The 23827-nt window shown below is 36.7% G+C and overlaps 1 protein-coding gene across 8 annotated transcripts in view; it reads right to left on the minus strand.

Moving 5' to 3' along the window:
- The window catches only part of PLEKHA5 (pleckstrin homology domain containing A5), a 167596-nt gene that overhangs the window by 20757 nt on the left and 123012 nt on the right, over positions 1 to 23827 (minus strand). For 4 of the 8 annotated variants that reach the window (XM_017823953.1, XM_017823951.1, XM_017823950.1 and 1 more), the window contains 8 exons: positions 19708 to 20176; positions 18095 to 18178; positions 15262 to 15381; positions 14523 to 14576; positions 8087 to 8167; positions 2310 to 2372; positions 1131 to 1211; positions 847 to 996 (listed from right to left, as the gene is read on the minus strand). In XM_017823953.1, coding sequence (XP_017679442.1) covers positions 847 to 996; positions 1131 to 1211; positions 2310 to 2372; positions 8087 to 8167; positions 14523 to 14576; positions 15262 to 15381; positions 18095 to 18178; positions 19708 to 20176 — 1102 coding nt within the window. Of the gene's footprint in view, positions 1 to 846; positions 997 to 1130; positions 1212 to 2309; positions 2373 to 8086; positions 8236 to 14522; positions 14577 to 15261; positions 15382 to 18094; positions 18179 to 19707; positions 20177 to 23827 lie in introns of those variants that run through there. The other 4 variants (XM_017823956.1, XM_017823954.1, XM_017823952.1 and 1 more) reach the window with 3 other exon arrangements.

The raw sequence follows: 23827 nt of genomic DNA on the forward strand, positions 1-23827 counted from the left end.
TGGAATAGAAAAAATGAAAAAAAAAAAATTCTTCTTCGAGGTCAGCTCTACCATCTCGCTTTGGCAGCCCACATCAAGCAATTTACTCAATTTAGCATAAATTAAAAAGTTAATGAGGGAAAGCGTATCTTGAGGATTTCCTTTCCCCTGGTTCCCCTTCTCCTTGTCCAACCAATTCCTTTCAGAAGACAGTCTAACATTCAGATTAAAACCAACATTTCAGCCCCTACATCGTATCAATTTCACCACAGCTCACCACTGGAATTTGACACTGAAATATCTTACTGGATATATATGTCAGTAGAGAAAAATGACTCTTTGCCCTGTCATTTCAGTGTAGAAACCATCACAAAGTGGAAAAGGACAGCAGACGGCATTTACCTTCCTTTCTTTTTTTTTTTTTTAAAGTTTTTGAAAGTGCATAGCTTGAAAAATCTTTTAAATACAACGGCCCACTATTAAGAGAGACCCTGATAGTATAATCTTTTCTTCTTTTCATCCAGTAGCTGCTTTTGCTTAAAATAAGTCACCCGTCTGCTTGAATAAAGTTTGTTTGCCACTATACGAAATAGTTTATTTGCATTATTTACTTCATCAAATTTTCATATTATAAAGATAATTACCACACCAATAAAAAAAATTACCATCCAAAAAAAAAAAGCAAGGGAAAAAAAAAAAAGACTACTCGATAAATGCAAGGAAAAGATCACTTTCCATCTGCCTTTGGCAAAAACACAGACGAGTAAAAGACAACTGATTTTTGCTGGAATGCGATAAAAACTAAGCACAGACAACCCAATTAAGGACAGGAACGTAATCATTTCACACTTGGAAGGTGTTACTTACTGCAGTAGCTCGTGATACTTCTCGACAAGTGCTAAGGAGTCCGTTCTGCAAGTCATCTCTCTGCAAGACTACATTTTGTATGGCTGCGGGATTGTCTGCGTTCATTTCTATCTCCTGACTTGCTGATAGCAAAGCTTGCTCAAGCGTGTACTATTGTAATAAAAAGAATTATTTTTAATGTTCTGCATCATTGGGCTGATTTTCGTTTTATTTCAGTTATCAGTGTTCTGATAATAAGCATGTAAAATAACATCCACTTAAGGTAATAAATACAATTGTCCTACTTTCTCCTTGTGTAGCTGTTGAAGCTTCTCCTCCAGTGCTTGCACAACTTTATCCTGTTCACATAAACGGCTAAGCTTAGCCTAGTGTAGAACACAAAATTATCACAATTAGAATTTTGTTATTTACATCTTCAGTAATCAAAATGTAACTTGACTGAATCATTGCATGAATCTATATAAAATGTTACTAAAACAAAATATGAATTCTAAAATTATGAAGGCATCAGTCTTACATTTTCAAATTACTTAAGAAACCCTCTCAAGAAACTATGAAATAAGTGTTATTATAACTTAAGAAACAGCACAGCTTAAAACATGCAATTTATGATTCTACAGCTTAATAACAGGTATTAAATACCACTTTAATTTATATATTACTTAGTATTATAAAGACTGTTGTATATGTTCACAGCCTGTCCCATGGTTTTTCAGGTGATAGCTTCCCACAGTTTCCATACTAATACTCCTCATATCCTTCTCTGATTTAGCTCCTATCGAGGCTTGGCTATGACTAAAACTGTTTCACTCCAGCTCCACTTTGAGCAAGTAACTGCTCAGTGCCCTCTAACCAATTTAAACCAGCTTACTTTTCTATCTGAACAACCTTTTTGGTACAGTTTGTGCTACTTTGCCTTTTCTTTTTTACTCTTAAAATAACGTCTCTTAAATCATTATGTCTACTCTTAGTTGCACTGTGCAGGAATGACTAGATGTGCATCTATGTATGCATATACAGTATGACTACGTGTGTATTTTTCACCACCAGTTTTACACCAGCCCCCTTTCCTTTAGTAACTAACGACCCAATACTCTGAATGGTAACTACCTGTGCCAAATTTCAGTTTTGGTGTCTCCATCATATTTCCAGAGAAATTACATTTCTCATGCTTATAACTGAAGTACTGCTACAGTTTTTCACTGCTAATTAATTCCTTTCTAGAAGATATTCACCTTTGAACAGCTGTAATACTTGAAATTTCAGCCTACAATGTAATGTTTCCTGCAGTTAGAAGCTTATTACAAAAAGATTCTCATGTCCCTCAAATTAACAATGCGAATTCTGTTGACAATCCCCTATATGAAATGGGTTTCAAACACAGAAGCCAAGGGGGAAATTGTTATCAAAATAAAGAGACAACTACCAACATTTCCAAGGAAGAAGAAACACAAATGACTTACATCAATATCCAGCTCTTCAGTTCTATATTTGTATAGTGTACCCCTACATTCTTCTTGTGTTAACTATAAGGAAGAATAATATTGCCATAAAACAACTTAATTGGACTATGAAAATGAAACAAACTGTTCAGCTTAAGAGTTTTAACACAGAAATCAGCTTTTGCTTAAAAGTCAAACATACCACATTGAACAATATATTTTTAGCCAATATATATTAATGAAGGTAAGTAAATGGAATGTCAAGCAGACTATCAGTAGAAAGTTGCATTAACTTAACAGGCTACATTTCTAATGCAAACTGGAGTTTTAAAGGTGTGCAACTACCTCAAACAAACATGGATAATGTGGGAAGATGAAACTGCCAGAGTAAACCCAGACACAGTTATACATCATCATTTAAGTTTTGTTATGTGAATTGTAAATACAGGGGCTCATTCTACTTGGAATTAATCATTCTAGGCCCACTAAGGTCAGGTGTTTCCACAAGGAGCATATTCTGATGTGACTATGAAACCAGAACAGAATGACCTAATTTACAACACATATGTAAAATATCTTGTTATAGATATGCCAATGAATACCTTCTGACTACTGTTTCATAGGGATTCTCTCCCATCCAACAAGAGTATTACCAGAAATGCCATAAATAGAAGGCCTTCTATTTTATCTTTGGACTTAGGCAAACTTGCCTTCTCCTGCCAGTTAGGATGCAAGGTATCCTCAAACTACTTTCATACAGCTCCTCACATGAAGTTCTAAACTCTTTCAAGTCTGTTACTTGACAAGTAACGAGATTTTAAAACATTTTACGAGAAAAAAAGGTAACTCCCCATTTTAGAATGGACTGACACACACAGTAACTACTTAGTATCCTATACAGCAAGCATGGACATAACACTAATCAACCTTCATATCAATTTAATTAAAAACACTGAGTCCCAACATAGATGCTTTCCTTCCATGTGTCTGTCATAATTAGGTCATAATGAGTTAACAGTACAAGAAAGACTATAATAACACAAGCCCATGTTAGGGGACACTTATAAATAAAAGGACTAGGGAAGGGTTAATGAGACAAGCATTCCAAACATAAAATAAATCTTCAACACGCTAAAGTGTTTCATTTCAAGATATTATGTCCACATACCTCATGCAAATGCACCTGGTGACAATTTAAAAGTATGTATAGTGTATTAAAACCACACAATAACTTTCTTTGAAATGGACATTTTATGAAAATGAATGTTGGACTATGAAAAAAGCCACAGCACTTTTGCACCTCATGAATGTCACACAAATTAAGATATCTATTTAAACTCCTACTATGGTAGAGTTTTGTTGTTTTACTGTCGATTTTAATCACAATGAGAGAAAAATGAGGAATGGAAATATTCAAATAAAACTCATAAACATGGCCAAATGTCTTTAACTCACGGAGAAAACCTAGTTATATTTCACAACAGAAAGATTTTCACAAAAGAAAGATTATCCCCTATTAGATAAATACCGCTTCCCAACTCACTGCTCAGCATTTTATGAGGCCGGGCTGGAAAAACGTAATACTGTTTTTTCGAGTCAGTATTTTTATACTTTCTTTAAAAAAGAGAGACATTTATTTTTTTTGGCATTTCAACCCTAATTATAACTGAGTTTAAAACAGTTTTGCCAATTCAGCATCCTTATCCCTATGTACCTCCTGAAAGGGATGTATCTTAGGTACTCAGAAAAGGAAAGCACATTTCCAAAGAACACTATACACGTGCTAATTCTTCTTATTAAAATCCTATGACACTTTTTAAAATTGCTGCCAACTTCTTGCTTTTGTCAGCAGTACCAGTTCCCCACAACAGGCACTGCTGGAGAGCCACTTCATTTCAACATTTCTACTGCAACATTTCACATAGACTTAGGGTAAAAACTCCAAAAATAATATGAATAACTTAATCCATCTCTGACAGAACAGCAGCTTCACTTTTCACAGCACATCAATAAATCCACTCAAGGCAAAAAGTGCAGAATGCTATCACATCCTACTGGAATTACAGGAGGAACTGCAGCAGACAAAACGCAATTACACATCTCAAGCGAGGTTAACAACCTCATAACCCTGGAAAACGCATTATAAGAGCTCCAATGACCAAGTTATCAAAATGTACTTTCTGTCACGTTCCACAAACGCCTTTTCTTCGCCAGATCGTTCCTACAAATCCCGTGCCGGGACAGTAATTTCAGAGCAAGAGTGCCACCTACTGAACCAGCGACGTGACTTGCTGCTGACTTCGCTTTCCCTCGACATTTGCCTGCTTAAACCACACCAAAGTCCATTCCTCTCACTGCACAATTCCCAAACTCTAGGGAGCACTCTAGGAACTCTCCTACAAATAGAACTTACCCTTTTTGGAAGGTAAACTGCTCACGCAGAGTTTGGCCAAACGTGGACCTTGCACACGAAAAAGTGACGTGACCTTAACTGAACCTTCATCTTAGGTTAGAAACAATTTGTTTTAAACTGTACAGTCCCACTGCACAGTCCCCATCTCCATCAGACACCAACACCAGATGAATCACAGGAGTGGATAAATCATGTGCTTCAGACATGAGGGGTTAAACCTATTTAAGTTGTCAATATTAAAAACATTTCAGTGACAGTATTATTTCATTACCTTATGAGCTATTTGCAGATTCCACTAATGGTTTTGATTCAATAAATATATGGCAGGAAATTTCACACCCCAAAACCACACTAAACATCTCTGCAAGATACTGCACTTAGGAAATTAAAACAGACAATCTGGGGCATTTCTTAAATTAAAGTGAAGACTTCCTGGAGGAGCTTTTTTTTTTTTTTTCTTTTTAAAATACTTCTTGCTACCAGAAGTAGCAAGGGCAAACAGAAGCAGGACAAATGGGCATTTAGCCCCCAGTAAGCAAGGTTCTCTCTCCTCTAATTTTGAATAATGTTGTCGTATAACATGTTCAAATTGGAAAAAGAAGATTTTTAGCTCAAACACGATCATCTCCTGTTCGTAACAAAACCTGAAAAATGTTTCTGCCTACAAATCTCAAAATCTAACAAGTGTAATAGTTTAAATGTATGCAGCTGTGATAACGATAATAATATGCCATAAACAACACCTCCCCATCCTTATAGGAGCAAAAAAATCACAGGCTACTTTTCTCTGGTTTTAATGTATTAGGAACAATTATCCATGGAAAGACCTGGATGTTAGCTTGATGCACTCAAGATTTTAACTTTTCTCCCTTTAGGGAATTCATGCATATAAGAATAATTGAGGAAAATTTTACTTTTTTAAATCAGCCTATGCTGCTTTAGAAAACAAGATTAACACTCCTCACCTAGTATTAGAAATAAAACCAAACAAGGCAGAAATGGGTCCAGTCTGTAAAAAGTGTCTTTTTTTTTGTTGTCTGTACACATGGAATCATCTTCCTGGCTTGTACTTGTGAATTTGCAGTACAGTCTGTAGAGCAGACTGATGTAAGTAAAATTGATTTAAATAGCTGTGAAGATGCAACAAATCACAACCAAAAATGCCTTATAAATAACACATTTGAAATAGCAGATATTTTTGCTATTTTACTAAAGAACCATTAATCATTACAAACAAACAAGAAGCAAGGCATTTTAATTTTTTTAGTTAAGTACAAGCTTTTCTTGCTTTCCTTTGTTTAATTCTAAATAAGCTCAGTCATAAAACTGAACTGAACAAACTGAAGCTAATAAAGATCCTTTTCTTTATCAGCCGGAATGGTTACAGTCATCAGAAACTAGTTTATCATCTTGACAACAGAACAGGTTTCAGTCACTTGCACAGAGGCTTCTCCCAATTGTTTAACAACTCATTAAAACTGCAGCAGGAAAGGTGACTGTTAAACCAATTTATTTTATTTGAATAAAAAACCCTGTATGTCTGTTTAGACTTTAAATAAGTTGCCAGAATTTTAAACAGGTTAGCTTTGCATTACAGAAGTTCACAAGACTATTTAGGCAGTGAAATTTTGAGTGTGTTTTTTATCCTTTCCTGGAAGTAAGTTAATGCAGTATCACATATAGGAAATTTCATCCATGAAAGCAAAAGATCTTGTCACTCTACAGTTTAGGCAACACGTGGGTTCCTTCCACACAAGGCTGCAAACACCCTGACCTGAAGAGACCACATCTCTAGTGACAACAGGTTACTCAGTCTTCACGACCTGTCAGTCAGTGTTTCTTTGACAAGATCGTTAAAAAAGGTGTTTTTTCAGTGTCAAAGACAAAGCAGCAGCTGTGCTGATAAGGTGAAGCCAGTGCTGTGCAGCACAGCTTCCTCAGGGCAGCACTTGGAAATTTACTGGTATCCCTAAATACCTGAGCAGATTAGCCCAGGCACAGCTATACCTCAAACATGTCTATATTAATATTAGAAGCCTGAGCCAGTTTACCCTGGCACATCTAAACCAGCTCTGCTTGATTTGTCTTACATACTCTATGAGAGAAAGCTGATCCACTTTAAAAAAACTGCAACCCCAACCCCTAGGCTTCTTTAAAATAATACAACAGAAACTCTAAAATTGAATTTAGGGCTTGAGGGCACCTTACTTCTCCCATTCCTCTCCAAGCAGTTCCTTCAGGTTCCATGTTAAAGATCCCATTTTGCACAGAGAAGCACAACTCGGACGATGATGAAATCAGTCACTCACAACTCAACTTCCTCCGGAAAGCTGAGATTTTTTTTTTTTTTTTGCAACTTTTCTGGATCAGAAGCAAATTTATAACGTGGAGTTGATTTTTAAAAAAAATGAAACGCAGTTAAGCTGCGGAAATTTTTAGAAACGTGGCAAAGCCTTAATCACTAATAAGAGACAGTTTTACGTGGCAGAACATCTCCTTTTCTTCAAGTTACACAACCTTTATATGCAATTTTGGCTCACAACAGCATAAATGTAAATGCAATGCAACTGGTCAGATATCCCTCGTAAGAAAAACATCTTCGTTGTATTTGAGGCGAGAAACTTCTTAAACATCCCCTGATGTGACAGGGACTATTCAGTTAAGCCCCAGCATCCCTAAAACACTGCGGTGCCAACAGATATGATTGGCCATGCTCATAAGTTAATGCAGGTCTCAACTCACAGACAATATTTCCATTCACATTTCTGGTTCTTCTTCCATCTTACCATTTACAACCACCACTAGTTACTCAGTAAGTGTGCACAGTTAAGTCTGCTGTGACTTTATGAACAGACACTGCCTTTTGGATTTACAGTCCCCAGATCAAAGTAATTTTGATCCTTCCTTTCTTCAGTGGCTAAAGGCTGGGTAGGTGCAAACAAAAACTTGTAAATCCACTTCCTAGAACGAAACAAAATTGCCAGAGATGACCAGGTAAACACCACTCACATGCTTTTGTAGTGGTCAAAAAGAAAGAAGCACCTTTGAACACTAATTGCAGAGAATCATGCTAAGACAAATGTTGGAAGCTTATTGGAAGGTTTATGAATTTACTGGACACCTGCATAAAGCATCAACTAATTAAATCGTCTAGACAGAAAAAAGTTGTTCAAAAGTGTACATTTAATACTAAACAACAAAAACGCAGCAGAAGCCATGCTAACAATATTGCAGCATTGTATAAAGCATGGATGACTTGTGGTTTTCCAAAGCAAAGAAGAGAAACACCAATGTCATGAATAAATCTGAGGAACAACCAAAACTGTCACTAAGGAAAATTTTCGCAGATGATAAAGCAAATTTCATTCACTATCCAAGACCTTACTTGCTGGTACAGTTGCGGTCTTAGCGCCGAGTTCTCAATCATAGTGTGAACCAAGGTGATTAAAGGTTCATTCTCTTTCATCTATTTCAAATCAGGAGGAGCATACAGCAAACATCAGTTTACAGCATGGCTAGATTTGAAAGACGACACTGTAAAATATAGCCTCTACTTTAATTTTTTTCTAATAATGCAGCAGATTACATTTTAACCCATGCTTTTTATATATTCCATCATTCAGTAATAGCAACATCTGGAAAGTTTAATAATATCAAACAAATATATCAAAACCACAGAAATGATCAGAACCAATGCAATATTTATTCACCAAGGCTCTCCCTTTTTAAAAATAAAAATGCTTAAGATAAGTTTGGCTTCGCACGATATTGAAATGAAAAGTATTATCAGATTTTGCAATAGGAACACTCAAACCTTTATCAAAAACCTTTTAAATTATAGATTTAATAACTCAATGTACATTAAAAAGATATAAGCATCCCCAGCCTGTGAATATTGAAGTGAGGTTCAGGCTCATGTTCACGTATCAAACAATGCCTTTATATACTGCACTGATTTATATCCTTAGGGACTTTGAACCATTGCTTGTTGCATTTATCCACCCCCATAAACAGGTGTGAAATCATTCTGGAACTGGTCAGACAGTTTCTATAGTGATTAGTATTTTTGATATGGGTGCAAATGCCAAAACCAGATGCTTACACATTGCAATTACACATTGCATACATTTAGGATTTCAGAAAAGTGTGCAACAGAAAATAGTATGGGCCTTTTGGTTTTAGAAAGGAGGCTTTCCTAACAGTAAGGGAGAAACTATGGGAACAGGTGGTTTTCTTCTCCAAAAGAAACTCAAAAGTCACTTAATGCATAATCCTATTTTTGTTGGAAACATTAGGACCTGTTGGAAACTTGAGGAATACCTGTTTCAAGTACGGTTGGTTACACAGGAAGTGTGTGAAGGAATATTTTTGATCCTTCACTCTGTATGTGTATATATACACACTCCCCATGAAATTACAAAGCAAGGTTTTGTTTCACGGACTGAAATGCCACAGAATGAGTTTTTAATGCCTTTTGAAACTTCTTGCTCCTATTTATTTAGGGAAAAAACCCAACTTGTACGTTTGGAGAAGTAGGGGATTTTTCTCCTCACAGGAAACATATTTTCTTGTCATAGATAGAGGACCTTTTTGTTGTTGTTGTTGTTGTTTTTTACACATAGTAAAGTCTGATCAGCTGATGAGTTAATCAGCCAATGCAGAATACCTTAAGAAGGCAAGCTTATGATGATGCTCTGTTTGTTCAAGGCAGGAAAAACACTAAACAAGCAACCCCTACCATTTGCTCCATCATCTATAGCACACATAAAGAGAAAACTAGAACTGACCCAAGAAGTTGTTCTCCCCTTATACTAAAATTTTGTCCAGAGATTGGGTGCAACAGGTGATCTCAAAAGAGATCTCGACAGTAAGATTAACAGTAGGGTCCAAAGCTGAGCAATCAAAGTACAGTCAACTTAAATAACTGTAAAAGAAAAATTACTCTGAGGCTCAGATATTTTATTAGGAGATACAGGTTTGGATGCATTTTTATTAGGAGGATTTCAACAGCTTCAATACTCTCTAGCTAATATTTTTTTACAATATTTCAAATTTTTCCTTTCTGATCAACAACAGTCAAGGCCAGAATTAATTTCTGTTGAACTGTTCAAAGACTGTTTACATCCAGATTAGAAAATAAGCAAAGTGGATTTGCTCAAAGGACATTTTGAAGTAATGTTCTGTCCTCCAGACAGCTCCAACTTTGATTTATAGCACTTCTTCCAATATCTTTACTACCATTTGTGCTTAACTATTCTTATCTAACACTATTTGCAAAGGCCACTTATATCCAAAAAACTGCAGTTCCCTGAGCCCTTGTGGAACAAAAAACAAAAACCAGGTAATGGGTGAAGTAGTGCCAACCAAAGAGCCTCTGTAGCAGTCAAATACAGCAAGAGTTTTTCCCCTCTAGGAAATAATGTTTCCAAAAAATACTGACAATCAACTGTTGAGAAATTCAGACCTTGAGGGAGCATCTCAAATCTTCCAAGAAACACAGAGGCAGGGCGTGCTCAAGAACTGGCAAAGTAAACCAGAGTTACATGGGACACAATGGCAAGTCCCATGCTCTAAAAGGTAAGGAGAATACCTATTTTGTGTTCTTCAAGCATTATCATAAACCTACGCCCAAACTGAAGTTGGACACTATTCTCATTGATTAAATAGCTCAAGGTAAAATAATTGCTTGTTCGTAACAGAAGCAAGCCTTGATTCTCATTCATTTCAGAAAAAAAATATTATTTTTGTACAAAGGACAGATTTAGCTCCTACATGTAATATTATTATACTCATAGAGTCTCTCCAATTAAAGAAGTCACAAAAATTGGAATTAATAGATTTCCATAAGCAAACCAAAGTGTCACACAGTAACGCAGCAATAAATCCAAATAAAATCCACCAGCCTTGGATTTATAATTTTCTACTTCTAGTGAATAACTCTTTTCTCCCCAGAAGTGATGCTTCATTTTTGCTTTTTTCTCTACTGATGTACTATATAGAAGCATTTTCCAGCTGGAAACAATAAAACCCCACCTCCTTGACATAGGAACTACATGAACAGCTACTTTATTTACGAGTGAACATCTCAGTGGGTATTTTGTGTTTTAAACTGTCAAGCCAAGCTATTGACAGCTTTTCCTCTTCCTTCCTTTTCCTGAATTCTCTTCTGTGTTTGGTAACACCCTACCCAGATGACATTTCAGGATGTGCTGGTCTGGTGGCAGCGATCAGCTGGAACAGTGGCTGCCTACCAGGACAGTGGCAATAGGACCTGACCAAGCTTTTCTCCCACTTTCCCTCTGCTGCTTAATACTCTGTCCAAAAAAAAAAAAAAAAAAGGAAGGAAAAAGTAGTTTTCCTTCCTGTCTTCTTTTTACAGCAATTCTGCCTCCACTCAGTCTTTTTTTCACCCTAGAGAGTCCCTTTTCCTCTGGGGAGTGAAAAGGAAAAAAAAAAAAAAGGCAGCCAAAAGAACAGTGGTGGCTGTGTCAGCCACTCTACCTTTTCCTGATGAAAAATACATGTAAGAGTAGTATCCTATATGCTGCTAACACAGGACATAAAATTTAAGGCTGAAAGATAGCAGATATAATAGAGGATTATCTGTCAACTCCATCCAAACCTCCTTGTACTGTTCCAGCCTTCCTTAATTTACTGCCTTTTCCCAGAACCACCTTCAGCACGTCAGAAAGAAGGTGCTGAAGAGGAGAAAACAGAAGCAAATGACCAAGACAGTAAGGATGTTGGCTGTGGGACCTTGACTCCTTTATTTGACAACTTCATGTTCAAGTTCTGTTTATTTTTTAGGCACCCTTTGAAAACTGAAGGAAACGAAAAAGGAAAGTACCAGCAGAATTATTTTAACTACTTAACACCTAAACTATTTACATGGATAGCTATTTCAAAAAATTGGTGGGGAAAAAAGGCTAATTGAAATGAAATTTAGTAAAACTTCTACTGCGACAAACCTTCATGGGAAATACTGAGATCAATCAGACAACATACATGGAGAGTTTTACACAGATTGCATGAGCTCAGTGGAAAAGGGCTTTTCAGCCCAAGAAAAGTTTTACTACCAACATAACATTCAGAAGCTTACTAAAAGACTGGTGTGCTGGAATTCTTGATAATAACAGAAAGATTCAAGTGGGACCTCCTGCCAGGGCTTTATTTACAAAGGAGAAAAAAGCATGTCTAGCCTGTATTTTAAAAAAAAAAGAATAACACCCTTATGTTCCTGCTTTTCATTACTGTTATTGTAATTACTGGGTACAAATAAATTATGGAGATGGCAGGCTTGGATTTAATAATACACAGTAAGTGATCCTTTAAAATTCGCTAATATGTACTCATAACATCCCTCACTGGCAAACAAATCATCATTGTTTGCCTGGGGTTGCTAGCTATGGCCACAGAACTGCTTCATAAATAGCAGATGAATCCCTCTCCCAACTCTCTACAAACCCTGAGCCAGCAGAGTGGTTTCAAAAGAAAAGGGTGCTGGACAATCATTCTTTTGGCCATAAGACATCAAAGAAATCATATGGCTGGATATATGTGTGCCAGTCTCTTTGATCTTTTTTTTTTCCCTCCATCTCTGAACTCCAACAACAACAACAAAAATTCTGAAAGCATAATACCAGAACATCAGAAAGTGTAACATGAGAATTTTGAAGCATCTCCAAAGGAAACAGCAGCACAAAAATGAAGCACGATTTCAAAAAGGTGATGGAATATTCTTGATTCCTGATAAGAAAACCACCTAACCAGCAGACAACAACTTACTGCAACAATATAAAAGTAACCCTCCCTACACATGAACTTGAGTGTGCCTGAAAATTCACCTGTGCAACCTCAGTACACACTTATTATTTATTGTCAAGTACAGCACTGAATTCTTTTTGACCAAGAAAGTGAGAGTTGAAGATAACTGGAGTCCCACCACATGTTTTAGGCAAAGCAGGTTTTGACACTATTTTCAGAGATTAAATACAAGTGTAAATACCAATTTTAATTACAGTGGACACTTAAAATTCAAAGAGGGAAAGTGACTATGCACGCTGGCTAAAGATGCAGCTGACAAGGAGGAAAGGCCTTTTGATTTTTTTGATTTTTTTTTTTCTCTCCATCATAAAGGAAAATTGACATTGGACAAAGTAATGAAAAGATATAAATGTGATACCACCCTAGAAGCAGTGATACACAAAGTAAAAAGACTCTCAGGGAGATTAATTTGCTACAGGTAGATGACAGTATTATAAAACGAGAGAAGAAAAACTGATCAGAAACTGGGACAAGTATTCCAACCTGCTCTTCCATGATTTTGTGTTTAAGACAATATATTTTAGACTCGATAATGATTTCTTGTGTTAAGAAGTGCAGTGATTTCTTGCATCTCTGGTATGGGTAATTATGGCATTACTGTAAGATTTAGACACTTCCCTAAATTAATGCTTACCACACCACATTTCTAAATTTCATCTGATACGAGTAAAAGGAAAATAATTTTTACCACTTTGCATGTTGCACAAAGGCAATTCCCTCCATTTAATCCTGCCCATTATACTCACAAGCTTGGCTAATCAAGCAACAGCATGGTTTTACACTTCACATTGACTGTTATCCTTTCTTGGCAACGAATTACATCGAAGACAGAATCAACCCCCTTATTCCAAATCATTATAAACTGGAAATATTTGAGTCGGATGAAATAGTTTGGTCTAATATAGCAAGCAGTTTTCCCCTACTGTTTTGGACCTCCTGCAACCCCTTAAGTAAAGCAAGACAGAGGTGTTTAGAAATGCGTTGCAATCAAACTAAATTGATCATAATTCACACCTTCTTTTCAAGAGATAGGAAGAAAATAAAGTCACTGGGTGAGCCAAGTCCCTGTGAGAGTGTGTATGTCTCTGTACAGGTGGGGCTTTTAATAACTCACTGAAATCCCATTAGAGGAACATGTAGGATATAAATGTTCTAACAGTTGGTTTTTTAAGTGTAAAGCTCAAAAGTTTCATTCAAAGACAGATTATTAGAAAAAGAAAAAGCCACAGTGATTTTTACATTTTTAACCAATGGTCACCTAGCTGCTTCTTTTTCCTCTAAGCACTTATGACTGTCTTTTATAAACGCTAGCAAAAAGAAATGCCATTTAAAAACTTCTCACACGTAAGTTGTACTGAAATCTCATTTGATCATGCAGCAAAGCCATAAAGAGAGGCTTGTGATATCACAATTCTTCACTTGGCAATCAATTATGTTAGTGAAGACATAATTGCACCCTCGCTTTGTAAGTTATGAGAAATTGTAAAGAACTAAAATCTTATTCTTCAAGAATTAACTGAGAAAAATATGAGAAAATGAGCCACGTTATGATCTGATTAAAACATTTCTTCATGTTTGACCTCTTTAATTTAATGTCCTGCAGAAACATCTAACTCTCCTTAATTTGGAAAACAGAAATTTTCAGAAGTATAATTTTTCTGTAAGTTGCATGTGTGTCATATGAGCTTGGAAATAAATTATGACTTTTGTTAAAGAAGGTAAAACACTACAGTTAGTGTTATTGTAAGAAGGAAATGAGGAACAGAGAAATTAATTGGCAAGTTGCTGCTGTGTTCTGACAAATTTTAAATTGAGGGTGTTTTTTTTGCCTTATAACATTGTCAGATTCGTAACTGATTAAGATATTCCATGCTACGGGCATGCTCCAACTTCATAAAAAGCACTGAAAATCCTTCTCCCCAAATATTTCCAGCTTTGATAGAAGCAGGTAAAAAGCATTTAGAAACTCAAACGCACAAGAAAATTGCAAATCCCACCTGGTGATCCAAATATATAGCATTCCTTTGAAGGTGATGTGAAAGAATCTCATTCTAGTAGGCAGCAGTCAGAGGGCAAAAGGAAAGGGACAGAAGGTGCAGAATGCATGAAAAGAGCTTTAAAAGATGTAAACTAGACAGTGATCTGTTTTATGCAGAAATATAACAATGTTTTTAAACTGCTTTTTTTGGTGAACTGTTACAAGTCTCGATCCCAAAACAGAAGTGATGGAAGTTTACCACAAATTAGGCTATGAAGCACTATATCACATTTTCTATTTACATCTAAAATATAGTAAGCTCATGTAAATGCCCACTACACAGACAACTATAAACCCTTTGATAAATCTGTGTTTTAAGCAAGTCCTGCTGTTTGCAGACATATTATGAATAAGAAGATATCTGAAATGAGGCAGTATAAACAATAAATTCATCTCACGATCTATCACTACTGATTTTTTTTTTGTGATACCAATAGATTAAAAACCTTTAACTACAAGGTATTTTAAAATCTCCCCCTGCAATTTTGAACTTGGCTCATTTGGAAAAGCCCCAAAGTAAAACCTCAAAGGGTTAATAGCAGAACATCACATACACAAAGAACCGAAGTTACTCTATTCTACTCGCGCACGACAGTCAGAAAATTTTTCACCGACAAAAGTACAAAGCAAACTTTTGATTAATGGATGACTACAGGTTAGTGAGAATGGTACATGACACACATTGCTTTATAGCTGACCTTTGGGCTGCTGGCCTCAAGTTTTAGTTGCATGAGCTGTGCTAGTGTGTGTTCCCGGATACTACTCAGTTCAGCTTGCTGCCGTCTCAGCTTTATTAGCAGCAGCGTGAGCTCCTCTGGCTGAAGGAGTGCAGTGTGAGAAGCCAAAGAGTAGAAAAAAGGTTAATTGGTATCCCAAACAACACTTAAATAAAATAAGGCTTCTGAGTATCTTTCTTACAAAAAAAAAAACAAATAAACTTTCTACAGCGATACAACAGAAGAAACACCATTTCCACCCCCTCCCCAAACTGACCGCTTTCAAATATATAATGAAAGGTTAACTTTTAACTGCTCAAAACAATTTGATACTGCAAATGCTGTAGGAATAAAACATTCTGCATAAAGGACAAACATAAGGGAGGATTTTGCAGGACCAAGTCTGTGCAGTCCTCACACTTCCTCTGACCTGCACATCAAATTGATGACACTGGCTTAAGAGGAGGGGGAGATAATTCTAGTTCTTAGGATATCACTACTTGTACATGGACAGCCATTTGAGCTTGGTGAAAGAATCAAAACATGCCCTCAAGGAAGTTTAGTTTTTAATACAATTCTTCAAATGTATGCCTCAAAATTGAGAGTAAAAATAATGAAAAATCTGTCTTAACTGAACTGCCTCAGAAACCATCACCTTTCACAAAATAAAACTGAACGAGCATGAAAAAAATAATTTTCCATCACACCTTTCACAGGTCTGAGGCTATCAGTTATTTTATTGCTTTATGACTAAGCTGTACAATAAAGCTTAGTCATCGCTTGGGAAGTGATGAGGACCAGCTTTTAAACCCTAAGATTATATATATTACGGAAATAAAGTCACACTCAAATGGGTATTTGTCAGGTAATTCCACACAGATCAGTTTAGGTCAGTTTGGGAAACTCTATCTGAACCATTCTGAACCATTTTGTATTAGCAATACTTCAAAGAAAACAAACCACTTAACGAGTATTTTTTGTTATGTTTGTGTTTCCTTCTGTTTCTTACACTTCTCCAGAAGTCAATCTTACAAGAGGTTAAATATTCACCCAGCATTTTGATTTTCTCACAAGTTCTGCGAGTTAAATAAAACCCAAACACAAAAACCTCCTAAAACCCAGCTTGCTGTCTCCCAAAGTCACAGAATTTCCCCAAAGCAAAGAAGTAAAGAAAAAAGCTCCAGAGGACCACATATTGAAACACTGAAAAACGAATACCAGTTTCTTAGAATAAAGAGGAAACATCCCTGAGAATAAGCATGGCACTGGCACCGTTGTGAGTTGGGGCAAGAGTAGCCCACAAGAGGGAGCAAGGGATTTCCACATAGCTTCAGTTGGCAAAACCATTTGCTTTGAGGGAAAACCAACACCAAACCCAAGTTGTCTAATGGCAGTTTTTCTTCTTACAGTACTCTTTCAATACCTGGATTTAAAATATTTAATTTCAGAGAGTAAATGTAAGAATCTAGACTGCTATACAAGGCATTTTCAAGCTCTCTCCAAAAATAAGTGACAGTGCTTTCAGTCTGAAAATGAACATCAATTCAAAGCACAAGACATCTTATTTTTAGGAATATGAGAACTGAAAGTAGCATCTTCAAGCAAAAGAAACATTGATCCACTTTTTCAAGGTCAAAACTCCTCTGCAAAAGCCCAGTTTGAGTGCATTAGGAATAAAATATTTAATGGCACTTAAATCCAATGTTTGCAAGTAAACCTTTTTCCAAAGAGGAGCCCATCAAACCGTAATTCCTACTCGTCTCTAGACATTCCTAACGTTGCAAACACGTTTGATGCTGCTGCAAGTGCTGTGATACAGCATTTGATACAGCTCTTGGGACTCTGGCAACAACCACGGCACAAAATTTTCTTCAGAGCTACCTACGGGTTCCCTCCTCTGGCCCCTGCAACGCTCATGCTGTGGGGGCAGGACTTGTGGTTTCCACAGGCAGAAGCTTGGACCTTCTTTTGCCCCTTACTCCCAGCTCCAGCAGAGCCGAGGAGAGCAGAGGGGGCCCTGAACCCACAGAAACGTCTGTAAGGCACCAGCTGCCCAAGGCCCAACCCGCAAATTCCTGAAGGTGCCAGAGATTCGTGCTGGGAAGTGCAAGAAACAGGGATTGAAGCAGTGGAAGGATTGACTGCGAGTTGCTGCCCACGGTGCGATTCAAAAAAAAAATAAAAATCTGTGTTCTTAATTCGTAACTCTTGAAATCAGTAATTTCAGATGGACAGAGAAGGATTATGGAATGGAGGCAAAAACTGGTAAAGAAAATATATAAACTGAGGACAATATCTTAAGATTTAGGATGAGTCATGTTTCAGTAAGGAAGGTGAACCGCATTCACCAATATTACTTTGATGAAATACTTTCAGTGAGAATTTCAGCCCTACCACGCTAAAATGGGAGATGTCAGAGAGGCCAATTATACAAAATGCAGTTTTAGTATCTTTCAGATTTCCAAAAAAAGCCAAACTTTATTTCCAGGTTTTCCTAAATAATTAATGGAGAAATAAGTGTTCTGTGATGTATTCTACCCTCTCCCAGGAAGTTCAGCAATGTATCAACGATGATTAAAAAAATAATAAATCTGTATTTCTCCAAGAAAATCTTGACTCAGCAGCTACATGATATTCTCAGCATTCAGAGGAACCACAGAGTATTTCTTTTCTTGTTATAAAAATCTCTGATAATTAAAATAAAGGCTACATTTAATGCAAGCTTTGAATACAATAAGATTTCAGTGTTGCCTCTTCCTATTTAAAGAATTATTCTTCAAAGCCCCTGATGAACAAAATAAAAAAACCAACTCACTGTTTTGCCTTGGAGGCTCTGAGGAGTAACAGGCTGTAAACTCAGAGCTGCTGGCATTGACCTTCTGTCGGGTACAAAGACATGCTACACAAAAAAAAAAAATAGCACAGTATGATCCAAAGTTATTTCTAAAGACTCAAAAACTTTTAAATGCTAAAAAGAAAAAAAAAAAAAAGAAAAATCAAGCCAACTTCACACTCATGAAAATTTGCTATGATTTGTGCCAGTCATGCTCCCTGCTGATCTACTATGTAGGACACTCAAGCAGCCTACCTCTAAATTTTAGAAATACCCCAACTTTCATTATTTATTTAATTAATGTTGCCTGACTGATAGCCTGTGCAAACAACAATTTTAGTTTTTCACCTCCCACTGAAAAACCTAAGATCTCTATGAAGATGGGGTCTAAATCTTTAATTTAACCCTACTAATTTCAAATAATCAGTCTCCTAATTACCCAATCTTCAAAACAGGTCTGTCTTTTTAAGTTAATAGCAAAAGCTGGTTGTGTAACTAATGAAATACAAAACAAACAGCTTGAAAAACCAAAGGAAAACATTAGTATTGCGTAAAAGATACTAAATATGCAATGAAATACTAGCATAAAGTGTTTGAGAAGGAAAAAAATATCAGGAGGCAAAACATGGCTGAAAGAACAAGTAAGCACATGCTCTGCTGCACTGACATGGTGGTATTTGTCACATGTGTGAGAGGCACTGATTACTAAATTTTCAAAGCAGTTGAGACACAAAGGATGTCAAAACAAAATGACTCTGTTGACAGAGACCTGAAAACTCTGAAACCCAAGACTTAATAATCAACTCTAAATTGTTTAAATTGTTCTAAGATGCAGTTACAGATTTTTTTTTAGCCTGCATCAAGGAACAAAGACACCGAGATTAAGTTTTTGGAAAAAATGTTCAGGAGCATTTTACATCAACTGAAGGAGTAATTTTTATGTAATTATTTCCAACCTATTAAAAAACCATGATAGCACAAGCATGACAAATATAGCAGAGCCATATACAGCACCCAAGTTTACAATTCTCCACGTCTCCCACTCACTGGTGAAGGAAGACCAGCAGAGTTAACACTAGTCAGGCACTAAAGGTGTGTGTATTTAGACTCCGATCCTTAGGGATCACCTTAACAACTCAAAGGCATAAAAAGAAACAATATTTTGTCTTCTGCTGGAACCTGAGGCAGCCAAACTTGTGGCTGAAGAACAGAAAACAGCACGTAGAAAGAAACCTGGGATTTCGAGTCCTCTTGGAGCTAGAAAGGGGAAAGATTTCTGCACATATAACAAACTATTCTGAATAATTTGCCTATTGACTCCTTTTTATTTTCTTTAGAGAAATGTTAATACCATGGGCAGTAATATTAGGACAGCACGTTTTCACCTAGCGCATTATAAAAATGCCTTTTTACTACCTTTAGATTTTTAAGTGCTTTTCAAAATCTAACCTTTCTCCATGAAAGCCGTGATGCCACTTAAACTTCATTATAATAAAATACACTACAGTGCAACACGAGTTTTACAGTAACCATATACTTCCTCCTAAACATCCTTGCAAACAAGGGGTTTTAGCTATGCAATGAAGTATTTTTACCTTGCTATGGTGCGCCCTGTGCCTGCGATCAATGGTCACATCCCCCCTTTGCACCGGCGACGACACTTCCGACCGGTAGGTCCGCTGGGGGGAATATCCCTGGAAACCAGCGATGGAACCGTGAGAGGGCGAGGTGGGAATCGAATGCATGGTCTGATCGGAAATGTTAATCATGGTTTTCGGGCTACTTATGGTACTGTGCCTAGTCAGAGTCGTCTGCTTGTTGTAGAACTGGCGCTGCTGCCACTCGTAGAGCTGCCACATCGTGTCGTCACGCATCGACCTCCGCTTCTCCTCAGCGCTGACGGGCCCCATGGCCCTGTCGTAGGCCGAGGGTGCCACGCTGCAGAGGCTCTCTGGACGTGCCTTGCTGTTCCTTGGCAGTGTTCTGTAGCCCTCTGGGTAGCGGGGTAAGGCTTGAGGGCGATGGCTCGGCATGTTCCTCGGTAACGTCTGGTAAGAGATGACGCTGAAACGCAAATTTTCTTTTTGTCAGTGCGCGGCATTAATATCACGGCAAGGCTAAGTTTTTCAACATGGGTTAGGTTTATCCAGCTGACTCTGACCTTTTTTAATACTTCAAACACCACTTAAAAAATGGAAGACAAGACAACAATTAAAGAATCAATTGTACTGACAATGCACTTTAGCAGCTGAAACTGGATCCCCCTCTCTCCTATTAGCTCTTGATATAATCTGTATTTCATCTTTTCACCAGTCTAGTATATCAAGTTTATATCATATTGTCCAACTTATCTATATGCTGGATAGGTCAAAGTTTTTAAAGCTTTAATTTTACATCCACTGAAGGAGTAATTTTTATGTAATTATTTCCAATCTATTAAAAAACAGGTGTATCTGTTTTGATTTTATTGAATTATGTAAAACAAGGCTTAACACTGAAGGGATTGGGCTTTTTACAGTTTTCATGGTTAAACAATTGAAGATGGATTCTATTATCTTTCTAAATGTCCTAGAATATAAGTAATTGCATGCAGACTTTAAATTGCATGGTGCACCATACCAAGTTTTAACAGTTCTACGCTGTTTCCATATAAGCCCATTTGAAATGTTCTCTTTTCCAAGAGTGAAAAAATATCCTGTTGTTTCCCTAAGAAAATCTTCAGCAGTTACTACAGATATTAAAAAAATAGTGATTCTTCTACCAGCAGACCAAGGAAAAACTGCACCAATTGTCTAAAGAAATTATGTATTGTAATTGTCAAGATTAAGCCATTCCGTATCAGCTATTCAAGCAAAACAAACAGCAAAATATTTCTTTGTTTGATAATAACACTGTATTGCTTTTCAACTCAGATATGAATTCAAAGGCTTATTCTTTAACTTGTTGCCACATTAAAATTCTGGAGTGCTACAGTCATTTAGCAACTTTCAGCACTGGTTGAAATGCAGAATTTTCCATACCGAGTATCGACGCGTGCCTAAGTGTGACAAAGCACTCCTTGGGTTTTTTTCCCAGAGGTCAAAATCTGGGTCATAAACATTGATTCGTTCATCCCTTATCTAAAACGCAAATGAGGTGCTCTTAAAACCTTTTGCTGCTTATCATGCATATGACAGATGCTTGCTGGGAGACAAGTCAAACCGGGCAGGATTCAGCCATCAGAGGGCAGCAGCTTCCAGCTACACCCCACACTAACTCCAACTAAAATCCCTGCCACCACCAGGCACCAGAACCTGAAGATGGCTTTGAATTGCTCCAGTGCCAAAAAAAAAACCATTAAAGAAATGGTGTAGAGCAAATGGAAAGGTAAACCAGCATAAAGCATATTTGATCCTTATGGAATAACTATCAAAGAAATTGATGATGGTAAACCCCATTTTTCACTGAAAATAGTTCAGCTGAGTATTTATGGTCACCTGTTACATTTTGGGGATGAAAACTGCTATAAAGAGCTTTATATACAAAATCTGCTACAGTTTCTCAAGCTTTTCAAGAATTAATGAAGTATTATCCCCATTTTATAGACTGGGCAGCTTTCCATTCTCCCAGGAAAATAAAAAGGGGAAAAGAGATTCTAAGTCCTAGTCTTTTGCTGCAAAATCTGCTTAAATACCTCTAAATTTCTGTAGTAACATACCATTAATTAGAAGGCTTTTTTCCATCTCCATATTTAAAAACAAACAAACCAGATTTTGAGCTCCACTTCTAACTTTCAAAATATAAGTGTAGCTATACCTCATAACAGGTATAGTGAAGCTTGACATTTTCATGAAAATATTTGGCAGTTACACCCACCTCACTCACTAAAGCTCCTCTCTTGTTTTATTAATTAAATGAGCATTGTAACCCTGTTGGCTCCTTTAGATATCCTGAACCACTTGAAGAACAGCTATCTGAAATTCTTACTATGTTAAAGACAGCAATTTAAAGTCTGCATGCAATTACTTATATTCTAGGACATTTAGAAAGATAACATAATCCATCTTCAATTGTTAAACCATGAAAACTGTAAAAAGCCCAATCCCCTCAGTGTTAAGCCTTGTTTTACATAATTCAATAAAATCAAAACAGATACACCAATGTACTGTCGATACTTGCAAAAATACCATTCCAGTCAAATCCAAAAACTAACTCCAGACAGTACTGCCTTGCACTCAAGGGGAGACTGCAGCAGCTGGGTTTGAGGTTGCAAAATATTTCTGCATCTGTCGTCATAAATAGCTCCTTATAAGTGCTCCCATATGGAAAAAAGGCTTCCATGTTTTTTCATAGACTCCTTATAGACATCTTCAGGGGCTGTCTCTAGGCTTACTGTTGGGTAGCAGTAGTGGTTCTGGTGTCCAGGTTGGACTATCTGGGAAAGCAACTTTGCTGCTAAACCTTTAGGGGCTCAGTTCTGCTATGACTGGAACCTCAAAACAGACCTTCATCCTGAAGAACAGAGCTACCTCCTGGCCTGGAATACAGAACTTCCACGTGTGAATTAAGCAAAGGGTGGCACAGACTGAAGATAGAAACCTGATGTATTATTTAGGATGAGGTTTATATGGGCAAGGTGAGAGACAGTCTCAAATCCTGGGTTAACAGCAACATAGTACCTCAGTACCATGCAACTCTTCTGTATTTTTAACTGTATTTTCACATTTGAAAGACCACTTAAGTGAACTGCTTTTGATGAAAACATTTATTCAAAAGTGACTTGTGCAAAATTGATTCAATAAAATGATAGTGAAGTGGAATGTTTTTATTTTTTTATTTAAAACACATTTCTTTTTGGTTTTAAAAAAGGTTTGTCTTCCCCAAGGCAGCAATTGTCTTTATTCCTGTGGCTCTTGAAAACTAGATGTCTTGATCCATGGAAATGGCAAATAACAGCTTCAAGAACTAAAACCTGCATTGTCATCATTCTCATTTTTTGAGCAATCAAACTACTACAGGCTCAGCCTATTCCTCTAAAAAATTAGTAGTTGTATAGTGAACCTTTTTCATTCTACATTGAGGACAGCTAAGAGCTCCTATTTTATATATAGTTATTTAATTGTATCTATTTGTTGACATTTAAGCATTCTTAAAGTGCTGATTTTTTTCAGTCTGACACCAGAGATACTCAGTTTGGTCCTCCATGATTTCTCTAACACATGAGAGAGATAGATGAAATGGAAAGCAGCTTTGTTAAAAGTCAGCAACTTTTCCCCTTTAAATAAAGACTACTTTATTCAAAAATTCAAGTTATGAGTTGAACAGGTCTTATTACAAACAGCCTTATTAACCTCTCACCCCAACCTTAGGCTTTAACATAAGATGGTGCTTATTTCTACTCTAATTCTTTAACTTCAATTCTACTTAAATTTCTGGCAATCTGAACAAAAATAAAATTTTAAATTTAAATGAAACCACATTTAAATGACATCACTATATACATTAGAAAATATGGATCATTATTCAAGGCCACTTCCACACAAAGTAAAAAAGGTAGCTCGAGGCCAATTCTTTTTCAGTTTGCAACTTTTATGTAGAACTGCACTTGAATGCACACCCTTTAATGCTATCAATGCCACCCTTATTTAGGCAACAAGTGTTCCCTGTAGTCAAGAATAAAATATTGTTAATTAGTAACATATTGTTAATGGCACTTGCTTGTATTTGATTCCCACA

Source organism: Lepidothrix coronata, unplaced genomic scaffold (genome assembly GCF_001604755.1).
Source record: "Lepidothrix coronata isolate B3197 unplaced genomic scaffold, Lepidothrix_coronata-1.0 Scaffold107, whole genome shotgun sequence".
Lineage (NCBI taxonomy): Eukaryota > Metazoa > Chordata > Aves > Passeriformes > Pipridae > Lepidothrix > Lepidothrix coronata.